General features: G+C 40.0%; 1 protein-coding gene across 7 annotated transcripts in view; it reads right to left on the reverse strand.

Annotated features, from left to right (window-relative positions):
• The window catches only part of RASGRP3 (RAS guanyl releasing protein 3), a 49,384-nt gene that overhangs the window by 11,774 nt on the left and 13,321 nt on the right, over positions 1-24,289 (reverse strand). For all 7 annotated transcript variants that reach the window (XM_017746435.1, XM_017746387.1, XM_017746397.1 and 4 more), the window contains 9 exons: positions 16,985-17,177; positions 15,402-15,504; positions 14,698-14,760; positions 13,396-13,527; positions 12,254-12,401; positions 10,544-10,717; positions 10,009-10,125; positions 9,447-9,722; positions 3,747-3,824 (listed from right to left, as the gene is read on the reverse strand). In XM_017746435.1, the coding sequence (XP_017601924.1) occupies positions 3,747-3,824; positions 9,447-9,722; positions 10,009-10,125; positions 10,544-10,717; positions 12,254-12,401; positions 13,396-13,527; positions 14,698-14,760; positions 15,402-15,504; positions 16,985-17,054 (1,161 nt within the window). In that variant the 5' untranslated portion in view covers positions 17,055-17,177. The remainder of the gene's footprint in view (positions 1-3,746; positions 3,825-9,446; positions 9,723-10,008; positions 10,126-10,543; positions 10,718-12,253; positions 12,402-13,395; positions 13,528-14,697; positions 14,761-15,401; positions 15,505-16,984; positions 17,178-24,289) is intronic.

The raw sequence follows: 24,289 nt of genomic DNA on the forward strand, positions 1-24,289 counted from the left end.
AATTCCCCATTAGAGGTGGCCCAAAATGCCCCAGCTACAACCACAAACTACTGGAGTACCCGTAAAGACGTGCTTAGTAAAACATCAGGCAGGGCTTTAAAGGGCTGCCTGTCTTCACTAACAGAATCAGTTGGGCTCTCTGTGGCACCTTGCAGCTGCACTGCCACCACCCAGGGAGCTCAGAAGCAAGCCCGAGCAGTCTGTCCTCACTGACAACTCCAGAGGGTTCAACAGCTATGAGACTTGAAGGGAGAGGGAAGGAAGGTCTGTGAACACAGCGGGCATCAGAAATGGGTAAGCCCAGAAACCTGCTTTGCTCCTCAGTAAAACCTCTGAGGAACTCTCCAGCACAACACAGTCTGTCCCAGATCCCTGCTGGAGGGACCGTGCTCAGGAGCCACGTGAGGGACTGCCACAACCTGAGTAAGTTCATACTCCTGCTCTGTGCAGCACCAGCAAGACAGCAGGATGCAGAAGCAGGGGAAGAATTGTGCTCAGCAACCCCACTGGTTTCCAGCTGAGATGTGCCAGGATGTACAGCTTGATTCCTCTAGGCAGCTTGAGTAGATAGGGGCTAATCTTTGACTTTCTCTGCAGATAACACCAGCCAGACTATTTTATTCTAAAAACATCTTGGTCTTGACAAAACAATAGCTGACAGCTCACTGGATGCATGGAGCTCACAGCCTGACTCCCTCCACACCACTACACAGTGGGAGTAGCTCTGGAATGCAGCTCAGATTCTTCAGGTAGAAAATATAGGACAAACCTGAATACATTTTCAGGTAAGGATTCAAAAATAACCAGTTAGCATGAAAAATGCTGTAAGACATACTGGCCTTTCCCTGCATCTGCCGCTGGACATCTAGCAGGTGAAGCAGTGTCAAGCAGAAAAAATCCAGTGTGTTTTGGATCAGAAGGGAAAGGGTCCACAGTCTCAGAAAGCCCCTGTGTTAGCTGATGAGCAAAGAATCTGGGTCTCATCTGTCCCACTCTAAATTGGTGTGACTTCAAAGGGAGACAATTAAGACATGTAAAGATGTTACACGTATCACTGCGTAAAACAGTGATGTTGAGGACTTTGACATTGAGATGAGAAATGGTCACAGGATCATATTTTGTGTTTGGTTGGAAAAGAAAAAATGGATTTGTTAGTGGGTTGCTTGATCAAACTGGCTTTTCCTTTTTCAACTGTTAGAACAGCTTTTATCAATGCCTCAATAGATTTTGACCCGTACAAATGTACACAAGTAAGTTTGGGAGGAAAACATCTCTATATCAACAAAATTAAATTCCAATTAGAAGTACGGTGAACCTGGATGTCCAGCTCTATCTCCCAAAAGCACTGGCTCAAAGCATCTGTATTAAAAGGTTCAGTGTGGTGCTAGACTAACAAGACCTCATGGAGAGCTTTTAACACCTGCTGGTCTGAGGACACAGTGACAGAAAGAGACTGAATCCACTGGAGCCTTCCTCTTTCTTCTGGGCTATTTCATTTGAAGCCTCATTCAATTTCAATGGCTTTTTTGGCAAGTTGCAATGAAAATTCATGTTACTGACTACTAGCCAAAGGGAAATATTTGTTCCTTCTATTTCACTCATAGACTCAAAGGAAAAACCATGATTTTATTTATGTATTTGAAATGCATCCTATGGGGAAAAGTTGTCCAGAGACTACCAAGTTGAATTTATTAAACATTCTAAAACACTGTTTCTGGTCATGCAGTTTGTGATTCAGATGGTATCTCCCAGTTATTTCACCAGCACAGGGACCATGGTATTGTAGACTGAGAAAGCATTTTCAGATGTTTGTGAACATCTATGTATTTTGGCATTGAAATGAATTCTACTGAAAAGCAAAAAAAATTACCTAAGTGCATCATCAGTGGCATAATTGCACCAGGCAGATCTAGACAACAGCTGTATTAGCAAAAACTCCCAGCAAGAAGATCACTAATGGATGGGGAAAAGCAGTGACAAGGAGGTGCTATACTACAGCTGGTGGCCATTCCTCAGTGTTTTCTTAGGCTGCTATACTGACTGAAGAGTCTCCTCCCAGTTTTAGCAGAAGGAAAGTCTTGCTCAAGTCCCTGTTGACAGCAGACTCATATGCTAACAGATCAGCTCCACTTTTGCCTAGAAAATGATTGCAGCAGCATGAGGCACTTCCTCCGTAGTGCACCTGCATGGGAGTGGTACCCATATAACAACAAATCGAGGAGCAGTTGGAATGATATAACTATGCTGTCATGTTGCCTTTGACAAATTTTTCCACATACGAAAACTCTACAGATTCTTTCCCCTCTAATACAGCCTGTGTGTTTTGGCACTCCATCAAAGAGAACTAAGCTTCAAATAATCCAGCTTCTGTCGATTCAGCTGCAGCTTTTTACCCATCAGGGTGCAGCAATAGCTCAATGTCACTGGCTATCCATCGATCCTTATGCAAAAGTGTCCCACAATTGCTGGGTGCTGTTAAACTTCACAGCACTGTTTATATTGCTTTTGTTCTGCTTAAAGCTCGGGCTGGGGATCAAAGCAGCAATGTGATAATTTTCTTCATTTACAGTAGCGGTCCATTAGTCCTTCCACAGCATAGGGCTGTAGCATTTCAACTTTGCTGGCAGTAATGAGAGCATGAGGGACCCAGAATGACTGAAATAAACAGCAACTGTTGTGGTCAAATCGTATCCAACAAGCACTGGAGACTCAGTAATGAAATTTCAAATGTGCAAGCTGAGCTACTGTTGACTGTAAAAATATTCATTAGTTTCCTTATCAATGTTCATAATACATCATTGGGAACACACACACATGGTCCTCAAACTGGTCTCCAAGAGTGATTAACTATTTTAAACCCCAGAGAAGCCTTATACTTGGAAATTAAAGGGCTCTGCTTCCTTGCTTGCTTTTAAGAATGTTTCAAAATCTTAAAAAGCACTGGAATGCATAACCTCAGACTCCTGGACTCTGCTCTCACACCCTGCAAAACACTTCCAGCCACCCTCATCTTCTGCTGCTGTCAGACTTGAGAGGGCTCAGCCTGAGAGCATCACAGATTGGGTATTAAAGGTAATGAGAATGTTAATACACTGAAGAAATGCTCAGGGGAAAGTGGAGTCCCCAGCCTTTGGCAGCAGAGGAAAGAGTAATACTTTAAGTGAAATTCAACTATTAATTATGAGATTTATCTGTATCCTCTGACTTCCAAAAAATAAAGAAAAATGCATGAACGCAGCATTATCTTTAGTTGCACATAACCAAATAAAGAGTAATATCTATTCTCATCTGTTTAAACATTGCTTGAGAGCCCAAGATACAGCCAATTATACCTAAGCAAACAGTTTTAAAATACTACAGTAATTATTTACCTTGCCTTAAACAAATCTTTTAATTCTGTGTTGCTTTATATAACTACACCAGCATCCAGAAAATCAACTAAGGGTCATGCAATAAATAATTGATATAAACTTACAAAGGATATATATCTAAAGCAGAACTTTGTTTTCCAGGACTTGCAGAGGTTTTGTTGAAAAATAACGAACTGTGAAGTGTGTTCCAATATTTATATCTCCCAATACGCACTAAAACCTATAAATAGTGACTGTGTCTTCTACACAAATGTAACACTAAAAATCTTTATGTACGTATGAATAAGGAAACACATTAACTGTCATTTAAATATTTAATCAACTGCATGAAGACAAAAAAAGCAATATGTCAAAACACAGTAAAAGATGACGTACAGATTTGGAGTTCCTTGGCTCCAGCACCAGTGAGAGCTTGTAGATATCATCCTCAGTGTGGTAAAGGTCCAAGGACAGCTACATATAAGAAAGAACGGAAAACAGTAATATTTATTAGACTGGATTGGATATGACAGGCTTGTAAGCAGAGATACACCTCCCCACTGAAAGTAAATACAACATTTTGCTACTCTGAGTTCAGGAGACATGCCAAAGCCATGTGCACCTTCTGGAAAAGCAGACTTCCACAGAGCAAACACAAGCCAGGCTGGTGAGCACACGCTGCTGCTGCTCACGTCAGGCACTGCACTTGGGGGCTGGCACAACCCTCATCCTGAGCCCAGGGGTGAGCGGTGCTGCATGCTGACCTCATGCAAAGAGGGACATTGGCTCCAAAGACCACCCTTACACAAACACACTTTCTTCTAGCAGCTCAATGCTTGTGAGAGACCTCAGCAAAACAATCTGGTAAATACAAAAGCTTCAGGAAAGAAGTCATAGTGGGGCTAGGCTGGAAGGACTTCAGATTTTATTCTGGTCAAATTTTGTTCCTCAAGAATGGCCATAGTAGCACAGCTCTTCTACAGAGATCAGTCCATGCAGCAAACACCTCTCTGGAAAGCCCTGGGCAGACAGAGGCCTGGGAGAGGCAGGCTGGCTTTGCCACCACTGTTGCAGCAAAGTGCTCCATCAAGAGCAATCTCAGTTTAGCCCAGCTTGGCTTGCTCCTGATCACCTCTTAGCAAGTAAGGCAAATTGCCTTTCAGCTTTGTTTCTAGATAAGTGAAAGATTTTTCTTTCATGTTCTCATTCTTTTCCCTAGAGTATTTACTGAGAAAAAGAGAAGGTACATAAATATGTGTAAAGTAGGATGAATCTGGTTTTACTTTGGCAGCTGGGGTCTTGCACTGATCCATGTCTGCAGTAAATTCCTCCTCTTTTGGAGTGATGAAGGAGAAAGGTAATCAACACTATAGCTAATGTTTTGCAATGAGAGGAAACAAACACAGCATGTTTCCTGTGGTCATGTTTCTACATTAATTTGCTTTGGAGAATTGACATGATTTGAAGTTATCCTCCACCTTGTAAATCCCCAGTTAAGCTGAGTTAAAAGAATGTTCCTGAGCAGACAGATAGAATTACTACTGACTAAACTACTGTGACAGAAGGTTATTTTTAGGGAATTTGAAATGCCAAGTAAGTAACAAGCAGGATCAGTGACACCTACTGCAGAACCACCTCTGGGAACCACCCTCTCTTAGGCAGAATTTTGTGCAATGAATAAGACAGAAGTTGTGCCCTTTCCCAAAACAGGCTCCCAAAGCAAACACATGGCTTTAGAGAAGTCTGGAGATGACATTATTCATTTTGTCTAGCTGAAACACTGCTGATTTTTGCACTTTGTAATTTGGTTAAGGGCACAGTGAAAGGATGTGCATCCTGCAGGTTCCTTTACCAGCCAGCATGCTGCTGTCAGAGTGTTAGGTAAGGGCTTGTCCTAAAGACAACATGGAACCAATAGGTGCTGTAATAAATATTATTCATATGGTGAGATATTCAGTGACTGTACTCTGAGGTTCCTTGGTGGCATAAAATAAAAAGCACTCAGTTGGAGCGCATGATATTATCAGGTCAGACAGGGAGTGAGAGAAGAATTGGTAGTTCAAAAGGTGTTGTCTGGTTCCTATGAAAGAGCACAGTTTTCTCAGCAGGCCAGATGAACAGGGTGTGGATTTGGGAGTGGAAATGTACTAGTATTTATTGAGCAAGATTGTATCTCTCCCTCCCTGAATTATATGACCTTGTCTTAAGCAGTGGTTATAACTTCATTAGGCACAGTGTGTAAGCACACAAAGAAGAAGGTGTTGTCTAGTTCAGAAGTTTCATGCATTAGCACAAAAATTACAAGCGTGATGACCATGCAGTTATATAAACATTCATTTTATATTTTATTTACAGTTTTGCTCTGACAAATAAAGTGCAATAAGAGTTTTCCTAGAATAACCTTTATAGTGAGTGGCATTTTCTATTCTAATTTTACTATCATTGCTGTCCTATTTTTTTTCTGAGCAATTTGGAGGGGGATTGAGAAGGGTAGGGGAGTGATCAGAAACGCATGACTTACTTTTTTTCTCTAAGTGGAACTTACTGAACACAAGTTGGGGGGTGACTTTCAGTTTGATTGTTTAGGTAATTCTCATTCTCTTCTCTAGACTGGGACTTTCCAGTCATTTGCATATAGTCTCAGAACAGGTTAGATAAATAGATGTTGAGACATAAAAATAACGAGGGTAAAATGGTGGCACCAAATAAGTTCTAACACGGTTCATATAAATACACTGTGGTCTAGTTGAGAAACTGAGATCCACTTCCAATCCACAGAAAGTGATGAAATATTTACCTACAGGTTTTTATTCGCATTGTGTAAAAAAAACAAACCAGTGTGGAAATACTGCACAGCAGGTAAGGAAATCCCTTAAGCATCCTTAGCAAATGTAAGTTTTCTAATGGCAAAACTGTCTTTAGAGCTGTTTTTCCTCTCTGCTGCACTGCCAAGCTTGTGTTTAGGTCCTCTTTCACTACTTAGCTCCAAGTTTTGGATTCCAGGGAGCGGTACAGCACTGGGTACAAAGTCAGTGAGGGTGGAGCAAGTGTGGCCAGTAAGTCAGGAAAAGAGGAATAATCACAAACTAAGAGCAATCATGCACTAAGAAGTGAGTCCATCTTCATGTAACGTACTCTGGCTCACTGGCAGCTGAACTGTAATACATTTACTTCGCTTGCCCATGTAACTCAGACTCATTTACACAACACAAGGCAGGACTTGCATCCCGCTCAGCTTTTGCAGTCTCCTATGCCAGTAAACCTGGCATGTGTCTTTGCTGTCCATACAGCAGACCTTTCCCTTATTTGTGGCAGGCTAACTTCCATGCAAAATGCTGGCTTCTTTCAGCTGCTTGTTCAAAGCTAAAATTCTGTGAGCTAGAAGCTGATTTTTTATGCTTACAACAAGATGAGGTGGGGTGGAGGGGTGTGGGGATGGGGGGGAAGGCAGAATTCCAAGTTTGCGTGCAGACATTTAAGGCAAGAGAAGAACTTGCCAAACTGTTGACCATTCAGCAGCTACCACTGAAATCAAGGGTCTTTTGTTCTATACTCACAATAGCATCTTAAAAATGCCTGTAAGCCCCTCGAGCAGGTGGCCTGAAGTCTACTACCCACCTCTCACCCAAGATTTTAACCCAAGCTCTCACTTTATAGCTCCAATCAAAGTCTCCCCAGACATCACCATTTCTAAGCCACTTGAAAGGTATCAGCTCCCTTAGAGCAAATAGGACTCTACCACTGAGAAAAACCAGGCCATATTCCCACATGCCCACGAAATGCTAATACTATCTTGTTGTGCAAGTTGTTGGACTAGCAAACCAGTACCCAGTGATTTACTTGTCAAACAAGCACAGGCCAGGCTGTTAGCACTTGCTAAGTGTGGGGTAAAAGGCAACACTGAAAGGGAGAGAGGCCAGGCAAGAGATTTACACATTGCTTATCAGGACAAGACACCTACTAAAAGCATGCCCAGATAGAAGGTGCTCAATGGGAAAACAGCAGAAGTGAAGAAACAGTTGGGTCAGCCAATTCACACACAATTGAAAAGCATTCTACACATTTAGGTACATTTACTAGATTTGAAAGGGAGTTTCTCTAAATAAGGCAAAGATGGGGAAAATTTTTACAGTTGACATCAGAGAGATAAGACCTAGCAATAAAAGGAATGGTTAATTTTTCACGCTCTGAAAACTGAAGATGACATAGGCAGCAAGGGAGGCTAAATCTGCTAAAAGACCATTTGCACATAGCAAGGTCAACTATTTTTAGTCATCAGCTCTTGTCAGTTTTGGGTTTCAATCCTTTTCTTCTCCTATTTCTCTGAACCCAACCAATAATTTAAAACTTTCTTATTAACAAAAAGATAGAAAGAAACAATTAATCTACAATGCAAGTCCATCATTACTATTTAAGAGACTAGTGTAAAACAAATAAACAAACAAGTATTGTATTCATATACACAGATGAGGACACAATCTACACATGGGAAGAAAAATGAGAATATTCATATTATGGTATGTACCAAAATTCTGGTCCAGGAACATTTTGTAGAAATTTGTTGGTTTTTCCCTTTTCAGAAGTCACCATTTTAAATTGATACTCCCACACTATCAAATGTACTTGATCCACAGCTACACTTCCAGTGACTAATGTGAAGACACAATTGCCCTGGAAAGGTTTTAGGATACCTACACCTGTCTACCTAGATAAACAGCCTAGATGGGCTGTCTCCATCATCACATAAAGGTACTACCATAGAATCATGCTAACAGGTAAAAAAAAGCAGAAGTTATTTGTAACCCTTGATCAGGTCTGGAATCAACATTGCAGAATACAACTTCATTTTTTACAATCAGATTGGTTCAACTGTATCAAAATCAGCAGAGTTTTATTATGAATGAATGCATCAGAGTATCATAGGTGAGAAAGTACCCATCATGTACTCAATTACTTCTCCTTGTAAATGAAACACACTGAAATAAATACAAAAATACAAATAAAATCCCTGTCATTTTGCTGAAAACAAAGAAAACAAGAAAAATATTTTCTAAAAAAAGAAAACCAGATACACTGTGTGAGATCAGGCTGATACAATGATGAATATATGAAGACCTGAAAGGTCTTCAAAAAATCTTTAGCATTCTCCTCCTTTTGGAAAACAGGTTGTCACCAAGAAGAGAGAGCAGCTAATGAAAGGGGTAGCAGCAGTTCAGCTTCCATCTCTCACTTCACATTGTCTAATTTCTACCCTTTTGGACTCACTTTTTTATTGCTCAGTTCCCTAAAGCCTGAGGTTCCACTTCCCCCTATTCAAAGCCAAAGAAAGCAACTCTCAGTCCCTACAAAAACAAAACAAGATAATAAATATCTACCTTCATAGTTCAAAATATAAGTTAAAGGATTGTTGCAGTGGTCAACATCTGGTGCCTTCTCTTTCCTGTCCCACTAACCAGGATTAAGACTTGTTCCCAAGTTGTTCTACACAGGGCACAACTGAAGGTGTTCCTATTCCCCCAAACGTCCCCAGTCCTCATTACAATGAAGTCGTAGGTATATCCACACCAGCTTGGTAGCTCCAAGCTCAGGGTCATATTTGTCAGCTTCCTTAGTGTAAAGCTCTGTACCTGATCAGTCTTAGTATAAATCCATCACATTTTTATTTACTGGATAGGAAGGGTACTGTGTCACATGGAAAGCACAGGGGAGCAAGAGTGTAATGGTCCTCAAGCTGGAATTTCTCATGTGTCCATGCCAGCATGTCACCCAATCGTTCCACAGGAGACATAAGCCTCCATTCTAAGTAGTCAGAACTGAGTTTTTACTTCTCCTAACATAAATACAGCCCTCCATCTGTCATTCTTAAAACAGGTGATTTATAACAGTCCAGTTGCTGCTTCCAGCATCACAAACCACTGTAGCAAAACTCTCTTTGACTTTCTTAACACCTCACGTGAACTTGTTTCTGTTTTGTACTTTTTCCCTTTTCTTTTTCAAAACTGAGATAGTATACACTTAACTTTATAGATATGAATATTCCTACTGACACTCAACATTTGAACCACAGCAGTGAACTGAAACATGCTCAATACTTACGGTTAGCAGGTTAATTAAATCCAAATTAGGCTCTAAATGATGAGAAGCAGTTTGCAGGGAAACCAGCTCACTCAAGGTGATGGAAAGCTGCTGCATTTTCACTATGTTAACTTTGTTCTCATCTATCCAATCAGGAAAAATGACATGGACAGCAATCAAGTCTTTCAAATGGACTCCTAAAATAGGAATTTTGAAGCCAACACAGTCAGCAAAAGCCTTGCGGTAGTTGCAGTAGTTTCCATTGGAAGAGACCAGCTCTGTCATTTCGTTCCAGTCCTACAAATAGCCAGAGAAGCAAGTCTCTGTGAAAGCATTCATAGCATTTCCTTAATCTGAGCACAACTCTTGTCAGGGTGTCGACACCGTTAATTTCCTCTCTGGCACAGGCAATCAGCCAGAGGATCTCTGTGAGCTCATCCTGCTCCACTGAGAGGAATGCCTTTCAGGATGCCCTGCCATGATCCAAGTATTGTGCTGGTGAGACACCTGCACTGCAGAACCCATCAGACCTCAAAGAGGTGATGTTCAGCTCAATATGTCTATGTTCTGGAGTCCACCATACCTTTGTGACTTCCGAAGACAGATGAGAATGAGTCTCTTTCAGGCGAGAAATAGAGCTGTGGCTTAGACCTCCCACAACTGCCATCAGTGTGTTGAAGTTCTGGAGGTGAAGGAGCTTCTGCAGGAGAGATTAACCATGTATAATTAAAAGTTAATGAAATACAACTAGCAGCTCTTCAATGTCACACACACAGCAAGTTAAGGGAGACAAACCATCATGGCTAAAGCAGAAATCACTAAACCAGGGCACATAACAGAATGGTTCAGCATTTCATTTTTAATTAACTTAGCTCCAGAAGAAACACACAATAATGACAGTTGCCAACTGGAATACAACAAAGAAAAATTATTATATAGTTATGTCTGCTAGTTAAAAAATGCAGGCACACCACATCTGAACAAATAACCTCCAGTGATGTTGAACAGGCTATTCACTGAGGAAATAACACAAATAGCATCACCTGATTTGTTTACTGCAATCTCCATCTATATTCCTGCTTAGTATGGAAAGAAAAAAAGTCATCAGTGAGACTTACCTGTGCAACATTGATAAACTTTGTGATTACTTCTGCTCTTTGCTGGGGTGTCGGTTTGCTGAGAACCATGAGTTGGACCCATTTAGAGATGCCATTAAATAAAGCAATAGATCTCTCCAAAGTAGGATTGTTCTCCAAGCAGCCATGGATCACATAGCTTTGGTAGTCTGTGAACTAACAGAGAAAAGGCTCTTTCAGTAAAACAGTGGACAACTGAAGAATCAAATTGAAACGTCAGTGCTTTTTTTTCTTTTTAAAGCTCCTCTTGTTTAGAAAGTGACCATGATTCAGGGTCTGCACAACAGCTCTTCGTTAAAAGTTTTTTGCTGTTGTTTTGGTTTGGCTTTTCTTTAAATGTCAACTTACAGCTTGTTTGTGTGTCAGGAAATATAGAAGCCTGCATGATAAGTGTGATTGCTACTTCCATCTTTCCCGCAATTTACTCAACACATTTTATTCTGTGTAGTTTCATTTGACACCCTCAAGCCATAGTACTCTATAGGATCCCAAAAATTAAACTTCCTTAAATGTTTGAAAAACATTCTTCAGCTGTCCCTTAAAGGAAGGTTTTCAGTAACTAATGGCATAACTTTAGCTTGTGTATAGAGCTGCTACCAATGCCAGACAAGATGGGTTTCTGGATCTTAGCTGATCAAAACCAGCCTGCTAGAAAAACATACGAGGGCTTATACTCTAACACAACAGATTCTTGTCTCCTAGCTGCAGATAAACAGTATTTCAGTGTTCAGATAATTTTAATTTTTTTTGTTATAGTTAACACTGCCCTTCCTTCTTCCCCATTTTTCTTTAAACAGGTAAAACCAAAGACAGAATTCAGACTAATCATATTCTACAATTACATATCTTTGAGAGAACAAGTAGTACAAGATTGGTTAACTCTCACTGGTTGCAGAGAATCATTTGTGATAGGAAAATTCAGTTAGAAACAGCAAGGAAAAAAAAAAAGAAAATTCATTGCAGGTTTGAGTTTTCTTCCTGGAATCCCCAAAGGAATTCAAATGCATCTTAAGTCTAATTAGAAATCCATGCCTTTTTTCTTGTCCTTCTCTCCTACTTTGAGGTTAGCATTGCACAGATCACAGTAGGGTGTTTTCCCATGATTTGAAGTCTAGAGTAATTAACCTTTGAACATTATTAAGTGACATCAAAAGTGATTCTATTTAGACTGGTCTCAGCTCCTCATTGATCTCTTTTTCCTTCCTCTCTTGAAACAAACAAAAAAACTCAGATATTTTTCTTAGTTTGGGAGTTTGATTTCTCTCATGCTCCTAAACACTTGAAAAAAAGGTCTCATTTTTCATCTTAGTAACTTACTGCTTCCATTTGCCACCTGATACAGTAATGGCATGTGACCCTTTCATGTGGATATTTGCCAGCAGAAATCAGCATTTCTTTTGGCATTTGTCTTACTCATTTGCTTTGTTTTAGCTTCAACTTTAGTTTTCAACCACTTTTGCCTCTAGTCCTTGTACAATCCTCTGCGAAAAGAAGCAACTGAATTTCCCTCAGTGCCAAAAATCATCAGACATGAAAAAGGTCAAGGAAGTGCATGGCTATGTATATCACACGAGAGAGTATAAAGATTTACTACACTGAAATATTGAGAAAAAAATTCATAAATGTGAAACCATGTGAACACTCTTTAAAGACAGGCTCCTAATGCAAGCAACAAAGTTGTGGGCTTCTTACAGAAATTCTCCTAAATGATTTATGCTCCAAAAAAGTGAGATGCTCAGCTAGCTCAATGGGCTCCAGATGGTCAAACAGCAGGCAGGCTTTTCCTTTCTTGGAAATCTTCTTCCTCTGTGTAACTCTTCTCATCCAGTCATAGGAAGGACTGCAACAGAATAGGTATAAGTGTCAATTCTGTTTGGGTCTATGTCAGTATAGGCCACAGCTGGAATGTATCATGTAAAATTGACCATAGAAGGACCAGGAGCCTTCTGGTCTGTGACATCCAGCACATAACAAACACTTAGAATACGACATGTTCAAGAGCAGAACAGAAGAGAGGAGTTTTGGATGCACTACAACAAGTGATAAATAATAGCAGGTTTCTATCACAACAAAAGGACAACGTATTCTTCCCCATGATACAGGAAGCCATAATTAAAGATGCTTTGGAAATACAAGAAATCCAGTTCACAACAAATTCTGATACAGAATAAAAACACACTTGAATAACATCAAGGATTAATTCTTCCTCTGTAAGTGCACAGGTCCCTGGAGTAATGGACCAACAGAAGCAGCTGAATACCGTGCATGTGCCATATTTTAAAAGAAAATCTACAATATCAAATGAGATGCAAAAGCATGTCTGGTGATGTTTAAAAGGTAACTTTCATTTCAGCTTGTCAAGGAAATAGTAGCTGTAATAATTTTGATGCGATGCAACTACAAATGTGAATGCTAAAAATTCTCCAGTTAAATAATAGAAAATATTACAAAAAACTAAGAGATTACTGGTGAGAGGACAAGAAAGCTTCTCCAAGAAGATCTAAGATTTACACAGCATTCCAGTCACTACATTGCTTGTTATTCTGTATGAAAATGTATAGGAAAAAAAAGTAATACTAATCACTTAATTGGCACTTGCTTTGCCAGAAAAATAATTTATCTCCTGTTTATATGAAAAACTTAAAGATAGGAATCTTCTCTTTATTGTGTAACTATAACTTCAAATTTTTAGTAGCTTCAAATTTAAAGATGATTTGCAAGTGCTTTTTTTGCTCTCTCAAGATCAAGACAGCCCTTAATATTTTTATACTTTGTACAGAACTAGAATTCTGCTGTTCCAGACACTAAGATGTTGCAGCTCATGACATTCTTACATGCTGGAGATATCAATAAGATGGATGTGATCCTCATATCCGAGCTGGCTGGCTACTTCTTGAAACTCTTCAGTCAAACGAATCAGCCCAAGATCCAAGTTAAATTCTGCAGGAAATTCCAAAATCCAGTATCTGAAATCCACAGACAGCAGTTAAGAGAGACTCAGGTATAACATTCAGTGGCTGCATATATTTTACATATATCTTTTTAATAGGACTTTTTTCAGATCCACTGTTCTTTAGACAGAGAGAGTGAACTACCTCAGCCTGTTACTTCTGTAATTATTTGTGACACTGAAGTGGCAAAAGCCACTTTATCTTTTAATTTTCTTTGCTTAACTCACAACAGCACAACAAAGCAGTATTCTATTGAAATGTAAAATTAAAGTGATGTCTCAGGCGACACTCACAGAAGGCACACACGTGGTGTCCTGACTCAGGCTGCCGGGACACCCAAATAACACTTGCACTTGGTCCCTGTCCAAGTGAGACAACTTGGTCTGCTCAGAAAAGACTTCTCAATGAAAATGCAAATGTGAATTTGAGCGGCAGTTCTACCACAATAACTGTGTAAAGCAGATGTAAGCCACGTAAGGTTACATGTAAACCATATAAGCCTCCTCCTCTATGTAAGGGGGAGTGGAAAAGGCTTTATCAGTCTGGCCTTCAGTAACCCCCCTCACCTTTCTTCTCAGTGATATAACTTCATCCAGAGGAAGGAGGAAAAAACATTTGTTTGAGTGAAGCAGGTTACATCATAATTACTTAAAAATTCATGCTTTCTCTTTTACAGGGAAATGTTCCTACGTAAGAACAGCCCAACACATGAAAGCTTTCCCATGGAAACAAGGTCAGAGCAGTTGGTGCAAGATTTGGAACACTCCCAACCTGTAGCAACTTTTGCATCACTAACACACTCCTGTCACCATAAATTATGTAGGGATTGCATGAACTGAAGTCTACAGCCCGGAGTCAATCTTCCTCTCCTACACTAAGTTACACCTGGAAGTAAAATGTCTCTCCTCTGTCTGGTACTCAAGTAGTCTCCCTCTGAGAGGCTGATAAATCATAACAGTCATGACCCAGATAAATTGTAACCCAAGTTTTCAGTCACCCTTTTAGCTCGATGCAGCTAAGTGTCTTAAAAGCTGGATGGCTCAACTTAATTGTTTTCAACACACAGAAATTCACTCTTCACTGTAGAATGGAGATCAAGTAAAAAAACCCAAACAAACAAAATTACATTGATAGTATTAACAGAACCATAAAACCAAAATGCTAGAGGACCAGAAGTGCATTTACCTCATGAAGTAGCAGATTTTCAATCTGAATTCATTGCAGTTCTCCCCATCGGCATCTCTATAAGTAGGTCAGCTAAAGAAAGCTTTGTGTGCCTTGATTCAGCAATGATGTTTTTATTCACTGGAGATGGATACTAGACCAGCTGAATTTAAAAAAGTATCAAACTTTTCTTCTAGAGATAACCACATTATGCTTCCGATATTTCATTCACTTTCACAACATCATAGGGGACAGAGACTATTTCCTGGTTTGCACTTTTTTTCCCCTATCAAAAATGCCACTATTCTCCAATTCTGAATATTCTGCTGAAAGGTCTCTTGCCAGCTCTGGCTAGCCAAATGTGATAATACTTACGATTACTGAATTAAGAGATAAAAATGACATATAGGTGTTTAGATATCACTGAAAATTTATAGTACTCAAAGGCCAACCTGCTGTGATACACTTGAAAAATTATCTTTGCCTCATATTTGCACTTATTCAAGGTTGATGTAAAGTCAGTATTCGTGTACATATCGAAAAAGCCCACAAAGACTTAATGTGAGAATAAAGAAGCTCACAAACTTCCACTTTTTAGACTGAAGAAAAATTTACCTCTAAACCTTGTTTGTCACTAATTAATTGGCACATTTTTACAAGCAGTCAGGAAAACAACCTGGTTTTGACACTGTAATGCCAATTTGCAGCACTTTGTGAAAGGATATGTGGACAGAAGCTTGCCAGCCAGCTCTGTTGAAGGCAGATACCACCGGTGCATTAAAAGGAAGGTTCTTGGCAAATGGCTGGAGCACTGGTTTCCTTTGTGATCTGCAAAGGAGAAACACTGAGTTAACCCCATCATAACAGAGGGGAGCTTTTATTCTTCAAGCAGAGTCAGATAGAAAAGATCAAAAGTGGAAATGTTGGTTCGTTATCTACCAACGAGGTAGGAAAGAGCACCGGAGCACAAAAATGCCCCTTGAAGAGTAACTATTGGTAGAATGCAGTGACAGTTATTAAAACTGAGGAAAAAACCCAAACCAGTGCAGATAACAGGCCATAGCTAAAAAACCGGGGCATGGGCACCACTGTGCTAAACTTTGCACATCAAGAGGGTGGGAAGATGATTTATGTACAACTACTTCCAGTATTTATTTTGTTGCAGCTTTATAGCTTTAAGTTAGCAGTTAAGTTAATAATAAATGATCTGCTTCAAGGAATTCAATGTTAAAGGAACATCTCCCATCTGTGGCCAAGGTCGCATCTCCAGCTGCCTAACAGAGACCCTTGTGTCTTTGCAGTGTAGCCACTGAAACTACACAAAGAGTCATTCCCTGGCAGGCTGGCTGACAATCAGTCTTCCCCAACATCTGCAATGTTAGATTATTCTGTCTGTCACTTTTTTAGAAGACAGTAGATGATATGATGTACAAAACAGGAGCCACACACGGACTGTGCTTGGTAAGAGAGTGTGTATACAAGAGGAGACACTATTTCCAACAGACAACAAGTGTGAGGGCTCTGCTAATACTTTAATGAAGTTGTAGAACAAAACGTTTGATGGTGGTCTACAGAAACAGATGTGTGGGATTCACTGCAGCTGGTAGCAAGGTTTGTCCATCCATCGATTGTTCAGTCTCTCACCTTTAGACACTTGTTCCTCCCCACATGGAAAAAAAAAATTAGTACTTCATTCCAATCAAAAGCTGTCCTGCATCTCAAGAGAATCTAAATGTAGCCTTGTGAATCAAAGCCCCATTTGAAAACATTTAAGCCTGCCCATGAACTCATTTGACTGCAATGTGATATATGTCATGATTAATGGTGTTATGGATCAAGGTCTTTTTTATCACTTCTTTCCCTCAGACCTGGTACATCTCATTTTAATAAGAGTAAAAAGATTACATGAGCATTAGGTCATATACTTGCCAATTATTGCATGATGATTTGGAAAACCTTTAAAAAAATGACTGGTCAAAACCACAGCTGTGTAACCACTCAAGACAAAGATCAACGCCAGAAATAACTCCTTGAATAATTCATCTAAACATTTCTCTTGGTAAAGGCCAGCATTTTAAAAACTACCATGCCCACAATTGTGCATTATCTGTATTAAGAAAATTTAATACAGTAAGCATATGATTAAAATTCTGGCTTGCATGATTCTGGGCCAAATTGAAACATGGAAAATTTTACAGAACAGGAATGTCCTTAGACAAGAGAAAGACTGGCTAAACCAGAGAACAGCAGGACTTATATTAAAAGATTAATTTCAATAACAACAAAATAAAATATTGAAAGAGCATACCAAACATTTCAATACAAGTGTTCAAAAGCTCATCTAATGTTGCAGCCTTTCCAAGAGTGTTTGACCCCATTGTCTTTTAATCGTTGTCAAAAAATAAGACACATTTTCACCAAGTAGAAGGATGCTTCTTCAGATGCCCAGCTTTTTCACTTTATATTGTTGGTTGCATTCTTAGCTGGACTTCAATGAAAATCTGAAGAAAGTAAAAGAAATCATAATTATATGACTGTACGGAAGAATTGTCAGGATGCAATGCTTACAGTTCAACTCATCTTTTCTATAAACTGCTTTTTCCCCACATGACACAGAGCATATGAAAGATTGCCATAAGCTTTCCCTTCATTCCAGCTTGTGTTTCTAAGCATTGTCCAATTGTTTGTCCACTAGCACAAAATAAATCCACAGAAAGGGTCATAAAACAGAAACCAGATGGTAAATGAGGGCCTGCATGTACAATGACGCACATTTTGTTCAAGTCATTCTATTTACACTTGATAAGTCACTTTTTGTTAATAACACTGCTTTTATGTTTTTAAGCATAACCATTTTTTTCCCCTGAGGTTACTGGCTTGTGATAATACTAATGGTCTTAATTGGCACAGACCACATAAAATGTTTAATGAAGTTCATAGCAAACATTAAACTAGGAGGCAATTTTTCAAAGGACCTTAAGATCAGCTTTTTAAAATAAAATAAATCTTCCCACAGTAGCTGGGCAGTCACAGAAAGCTGAACACATAAAGAAACTTCTGGATTTTATTATACTTCTACTATTCATTTAAATATCAAATATTCATTTACCTGAAGATGCACTGAATTCCCTGTTTGCAAGCTTTTGGAAGTTATTTTAAAGGTTATATTTAAAGAACAGAAGAAGTAGTGTTGCATCACTACTTGCAACAAATTGAGGAGAAACTAATCCTTTTCCACAGCCGTAAACAGAGCACGCACTTAAGAAAAAGGGGGAGGTGGGTATACAGTGGTCCTTGGCTTCAAGCCTGTGTAGCAGGTGGTGTCCTAAGGGTTGGCTCTGGGGATGGACTGGGCAGCCTCAACCCTTCATGCTAGAGCTGGACTATCACCAAACCCAAAGCTGTGTCAAGTGAACCAGAGAATGCAGAGATGCGTGGCTCTCTAACCTGCTGGTCAGGCCACATGAGCCATGGTTACCCTAGGGTCAGTCTTTCTTCCCAAGACTGTTTATGTATTTAAAGTCTAAAAAAGTAAGCAGAGCATTTGCTTGATTTACTTTCAGAGTTAGCCAGCAGCTGTGCAGTGTTTTTCAAGTTCTAAGTGCACAAGTGTGTACACTTAACTTTTGCTTGAATCCCACTTTGGGCATGTTTGTCCTTTTTGACCATCCCCCAAATCCTTCTCTAAGTGCTTAAAGAACTGGTGTGATTTTTGCAAAGTCAGCTATCTAGCTCTTCCAAATTCATCTGACTTAGGTTTCTTTCAAGAGGAGAAAAATAAAATAATTTGCCATTTCAAAATATTTTTTAGTCAGCTCTTCAAAAATTAAATGGGGAAAAGTTATGGCATTTTCTGTCTAACCCTAGAAATCGCCAAGCATGAAATGTAGGATCTGGCTTTTCAGTTTTGTTGGTATTCCCATCCTCCATAATATAAAGCATAGGAGAGTATCATCTTTGTCTTCCACTGACAGCAGTATAAAAGCAGCCATACAGTAATTAACAAATAATGCCCTGGGTAAAATTGAAGGTTTGGGGTTTTTCTTCAATTTTACAACTGCTTAAGTGGCAGACACCTAGATCCTGACATTACAGTGCTGTCCTCCCAAACAGCCTATCTGACCTCTAAAGGTCAGAGAATTATTATAATAATGATGCTTAAAGAAGAATAAAACTTTTCCACCAAGTGAAGAACTGGCTGACTGGGTCTGAGCCAAAACCTGATATCACATCTCTTGACTGCGGACTCCAAAACCCACAACCATTACATCATTATTTGTGTGATTAAGCACTGCTGTTCTGCTAAAAGAACAAAGGGCTTGTCCATGACCATGCCACAATGGTATCCAACCACACATCAGCACCCATAGGGATGGATGAGTAAAATACCACTCTAAATTTCATCTACATAAATTAAATAAACTATATTCTGTCAATGGTTCAGTGCAAGAAGGACACAAAATTTAAAATACAATAAAATCATAGCAGAGTTTTTCTACATATAAATAATTAAAAACATTTGAAAGATGTGGCTGTTATTAAAAAATTGATTGCCAGAAGTGCAGTTGGACTTCCAAATAAAGATAACTTTGAGAATCTCTGCCCCCAGCTGCTGCTTCCCAGTGTAACACTTAAGCACCTTATTGCCATCCAGCAGTTTCAGGGAATGATTGCACACTATAAAGAAACAAATAAATAAATTTTTGCTTTATAATGGAATTATAAACCTTATTGAGTTTACTGTGATTAACATAGGCTATTAAGGACACAGGAGGCACACAATCCTCCACAGCCACCCATTCGCATTTCCTTATCAGTCCACTTGGAATTACAGTCTCCCCTGCTGGAAACCCACCACATGGTGGGAAGGGGTTTCAGGGGATAATCAGGAATGGGTGAAGACTGCAACAGCAGCAATACCAAAAACATAGACCTTAGCACTCCCTCAAAGACAACAGCTTTTCCTAAGGGACCTCCTTCTTTTAGGCAATAGAAACAACTGTGATATCCCTATGAACCAAGCCATTGTATCAGGCATGTCATACTTTATTTCATGAAATATTTCTATCATGGGATGTGTACTTCCTCCTTAGGGAGAAAGCAGAAACATCTGCAGTGATATGCTCAGAGGCTAGAAGTTTGCCATGGACTGAACTACAAAACATAGAAATCCTTCCAAGTCCTGCCATCACCCTGACTGCCACATACACACAGCTGTTTTCAGCAGATGGGTTTCCTTAGTATTTTCTTGCAGTGTAATTGCATTTTGTGATCAACATTTTGGAAGTCTTGAGATGGTGCTATTGTGGACTGTCTAGATAGATTACTTAAAACAAGTATGTAGGCTGTGAGCTCTTGAGACAGTTGTGGTCAGGTGCAATCCATTAGTGTTTAGAAGAAACAGGATACCCTGCCAGCAAACTTGTGGTTATGCAAAAGCACCAAATGGTGTGAACAGGGTGGGCAGCATGAAGCGAAGTTTTAAATGCTGGCTACTGCCATTAGTAATACCAAAAGGCATCACTTCTACTGCTGGAGGCTGCCAAGGGGAGGTCCACACCTACAACCTATGGCAGTTTAAATAATGTTGAAATGTCTTGCCTGTACAAATCCCTGTGTGGGCTGTCTCTCGTGGATTTCAAGCAAGTTATATCAGTTACAGTCAGTTTTAAATAGACTTAAATTTTATATACAGGGTAATATTTATTCAGCTAAATTAAATTCAAGCAGCTTTTTAGCCAGGCCAAAGTAAATGTACCTCTAGCATTTCCCCCATTTATTAAAAGTGGGCTACTTTCCTTCTACTTAAAGACAATAAATAGATGCACATACAAAGAGTCCCACCTTGATACAGAGGCACCTCTATGGGTCTCAGTTTATCCACAAACTTTCCAGAGGCCTGCATACAGAAGACTCATATTCTTTACAAAATTAGGACAGTCTTCGGGTTTTAAGTAAGCCAGACCTCCCCTCATCCTCCCTCCTCCAAGCCTACACAACACGTCAGTGAATGCTTGCATTAAACAGCTTCCACCTTGCTGCTGAAGGAGTGCTAGGTGTGAGCAGCTCAACAGGGAAATCCAATAAGTAGCAGTATACAGAAAAAGAAGCTGAGGAAAAAAACATGAGTCTCATGAGAAAGCTTAAGGGTACCTTCCCTTGATACAACTTTTTCCATTATTCTGTCTTAATTGTATCCAGGGCAAGCTCTTCAGGACAGAGGTCATCTGCTGCCCTGTAGATGTAGTGGAGGCTCTTTCTTCTTACTAGTCCCCACACATATTAGTGCAATTACCTAATACACTACACTAATACATACTACAATTACATAATAAGAATCCCAGCTGGGACTGCACCTTTGCCTACACAGGTGCAATCAAGACATCAGTTTGGGCTCAAATCAACACAGCTTAGGTTGCCTGCTGTGTGATTCCTGGAGTTTACTCTCTCCCAGCAGTTAAGTATTTCTTGTAGCTGGTCAGTACCAGTTTATTTATTACAGTACACACAAGTCTATTCCTAGGAAACTCTGAGCAAGTGACACGGGGTCAGGTTTCTCCAGCGTGTGACACAGGCAGAAGCCGTGCTAGGCGGGACAAGGCAGAGATGCTGGGCTGTCAGGCAGCCTAATGCCACTGCTTCTGCCCAGCCCATGACCTCAGCCATCACATGCAGCTGGCTACAGGATGGCACATCTGGTTTACCAGTGACGTTTGTTGTGTAGAGCAAGGACACAGAACAAGAGAGAGATTGCTGCAGGCAGGAGAGGAATGAAAATGAAGTATGGGAGTCTTGGGCTCATCTGACTTCCCAGTACTCATTCACCTTTGCTGCATACCTTCAGATAGTAGTTACACAATAAACCACATCAGCTGTCTGCACCCTATTGCTTTGATTCGCTCTTTTTTTGGATCAAAGGGGAACTTCAAAAGACACTGAACAACAGAGTGGGAAGTCTGTGTTTGAAAAGAGGACAGGGCAGGGGGATGGATAAGCATACGCTGCTGGTGGCTGGCTAAAGCCAATCCTTTGGCGAGACAAGCAGCAGTGCATGAGGTCAGGGTCGGTACTCAGTTTCTCTCCACTGCTGCTCCCTTCTCACTCTTGTCCTATGCTCCAGCATGGGTTCTCTGCGGGTCACAGTCCCTTCAGAGGTGCAGTTGCTCTGCCTTGAACATATCAGTGGGCCAGAGTCTCTTCAGGGAAGTACCTGCTCTGCCACAGAGCACTTCCTTGTCCTCTGACTTCATTATTCTCTCTCTTCTTCCTTCCTCCTATGCATTCCTGTGTTTCCCCCTCCTCAGAACTGTTTGCCTTTTCTTAAATAAGTTTTTACAGAGGTGCCATCAGCTTGGCTGGTGGGCTCAGCTGCATGTGGCCCCTTGCAAAGACAACTGGAAGTGGCTGTGGTTGACACAGGGCAGCCCCTGGCCCCCTCCCACAGAGGCCATGCCTGCAGACTCTCTGCTGCCAAAACCTTGCTATTTACATCCAGTATGGTCTCTAAGGAATGAACACTTGTGCCTTAACACCAAAGTATTCAAGTTACAAATTCTCAAAATATGTTTTATTATGCTTAATTTTGAGGGAAGGCTCCGCTAAGCTTAATACTGACTTTCACAAGTCACCCAATTAACATAGAAATGTATTAAAAGCCATTTCAAGCCCTAGACCTCTTCTATGGGAACAGAAGTTGAATTAATACAGCCACAGGTAAGAGACCAAGTGGATATATGCATCCACTCACATGGACTACCCAGCTGTTAGTTGAGAGCCACATGGTGTCTTGTACAAGTTCATAAATTAGCATATGGAGTACAATACATGCTGACCTAAGATAAAAGAGAAGCTTACAGAAATCATGAGGAATGCCAATGGACAGTCACACAACCAAATACTTTCAGTAATCACGAAATCACTTGATTAAGGCTTGAGGTGCTTAGACAACATTTTGTTTAGCATTCTTTCTGTGAAATATAACCGAGATGACTTCAGAGACAATGTAACACCTCCACCACCACCACCTCAAGGTTTTCTCCCTTAAAATCCGCCTAAAATAATGGATAACTTAGTAACTGGATTTGTAAAAGCAATGAAGGTTTCATTCCCAATTGCAACACTAGCATTCTATGGAACTGGTTATCTACCATATTTTAGGTTTATCCCATCCACTTCTATATTTGTTTCCTGTATTTCCTTTGCTGGCATTTGCCTCTGTAATTTTAACTCCAGCTAATACATGGCAGTAAAATCTGGTTTGTTCCATATACTATGCTGATGACATCTTCCGCTTTCCATGGGTCAAGGTAGTACAGTTGCCCAGAATGCATCAGGTTAAAAGGGAGAGCTAAGGAAGACTTTAGATTACTTTCAAAAGAAGGAAAACTTCCAGCCATACTTCTCAGTAGATTTTTCACAAAAACTATTTCGTTATTTCCAGTAAAGTAAAATCACATTATCGATATCAGAGATTTGATTAACATATGTGACACCAGGGGATGCAGCTCTTCTGAGAATCTTTGTGCTTCAGACACATCAGATATGTCCAGCACTGAGGGAGAGGACAGCAACAGCAGTAAGAGTTTTACATACTCTAACATGATCTTTTTTCAGAAGCCAAGCAAGACACCATCAATACCTCCTACAAGCCATCCTACTGTCTGTAGGCCTTCTGAGGAACTCTTGGCAATTACCTCTGCTATTCACAGACTTGAATAGAGCATCTTTCAAGAGTAAGTCTGCTTTTTTAGCCTAGTCAAGTCAGGGTTAAAATACATTTTATCAGCATATATTCACAACTGGTTACACTGTTACATGCCTAATGAGGCTGGTCAAGCCCAAGTAAAAACCAATTTTTTTAGTTATTTTAAAAAACATCTGGGGAGGTAATCAACCCTTCAGTTCTGAAAGACAAGCTCCCAGAATATATATTACCATATATCTGTTACAAAACATTTTAGTATTTTATTACTGCTTACCTTAGCCATCTATATTCTCTTAAGGACAAGCTAGAAAAATCACATTTATTAATTAGATTACTAAGAAAACCTAGGCCCTATCTGCCTAGACTTTCTCGTACGTTCAGCTTGAAGATCTACCACAGTGCTTGTTATATCTTATTTTTTACTAAGCCAAAATTTTTCCATAGTAGCATGGTCCCTGGATAGAGACTTCTTTCAAGCTGTTAAATATTCCAAGAGTTATGACAGTTTTAGAAGTCAGCACTGCTTTCAGTTTCACACAACTTTTCAATCAATTTTAAGTCAAAGAGGACTCACAAGAGCATGTAACTTGTATAAAAATCCAGTAAGTTGGGTATCAAGTTCTTAGCTAATGAACCCATAGCTTCTAAATCAATGTTTCACTTGGAAGAAGCTTTTTCACTCCATATCATTCTGTAATCTCCAGTTATTTCCCACTGTAGACTAACTACTCATGGAATAGTACTTTCTGGGCCCCGCACTGGGAGACAGCCACACTGCAAACGTCTGTGCCACTCTTTGTAATGATGCCGCAGGGATTGCAGACACATGGGGTGCTTTTCAAGCCCGCCAAGCCCCACAGGCTTGTGCTGGTCACCAAGACAGTAGAGATTATAGCTAAGTGTCCCAAA

Source organism: Corvus brachyrhynchos, unplaced genomic scaffold, assembly GCF_000691975.1.
Source record: "Corvus brachyrhynchos isolate BGI_N302 unplaced genomic scaffold, ASM69197v1 scaffold70, whole genome shotgun sequence".
NCBI classification, from domain to species: Eukaryota; Metazoa; Chordata; class Aves; order Passeriformes; family Corvidae; genus Corvus; species Corvus brachyrhynchos.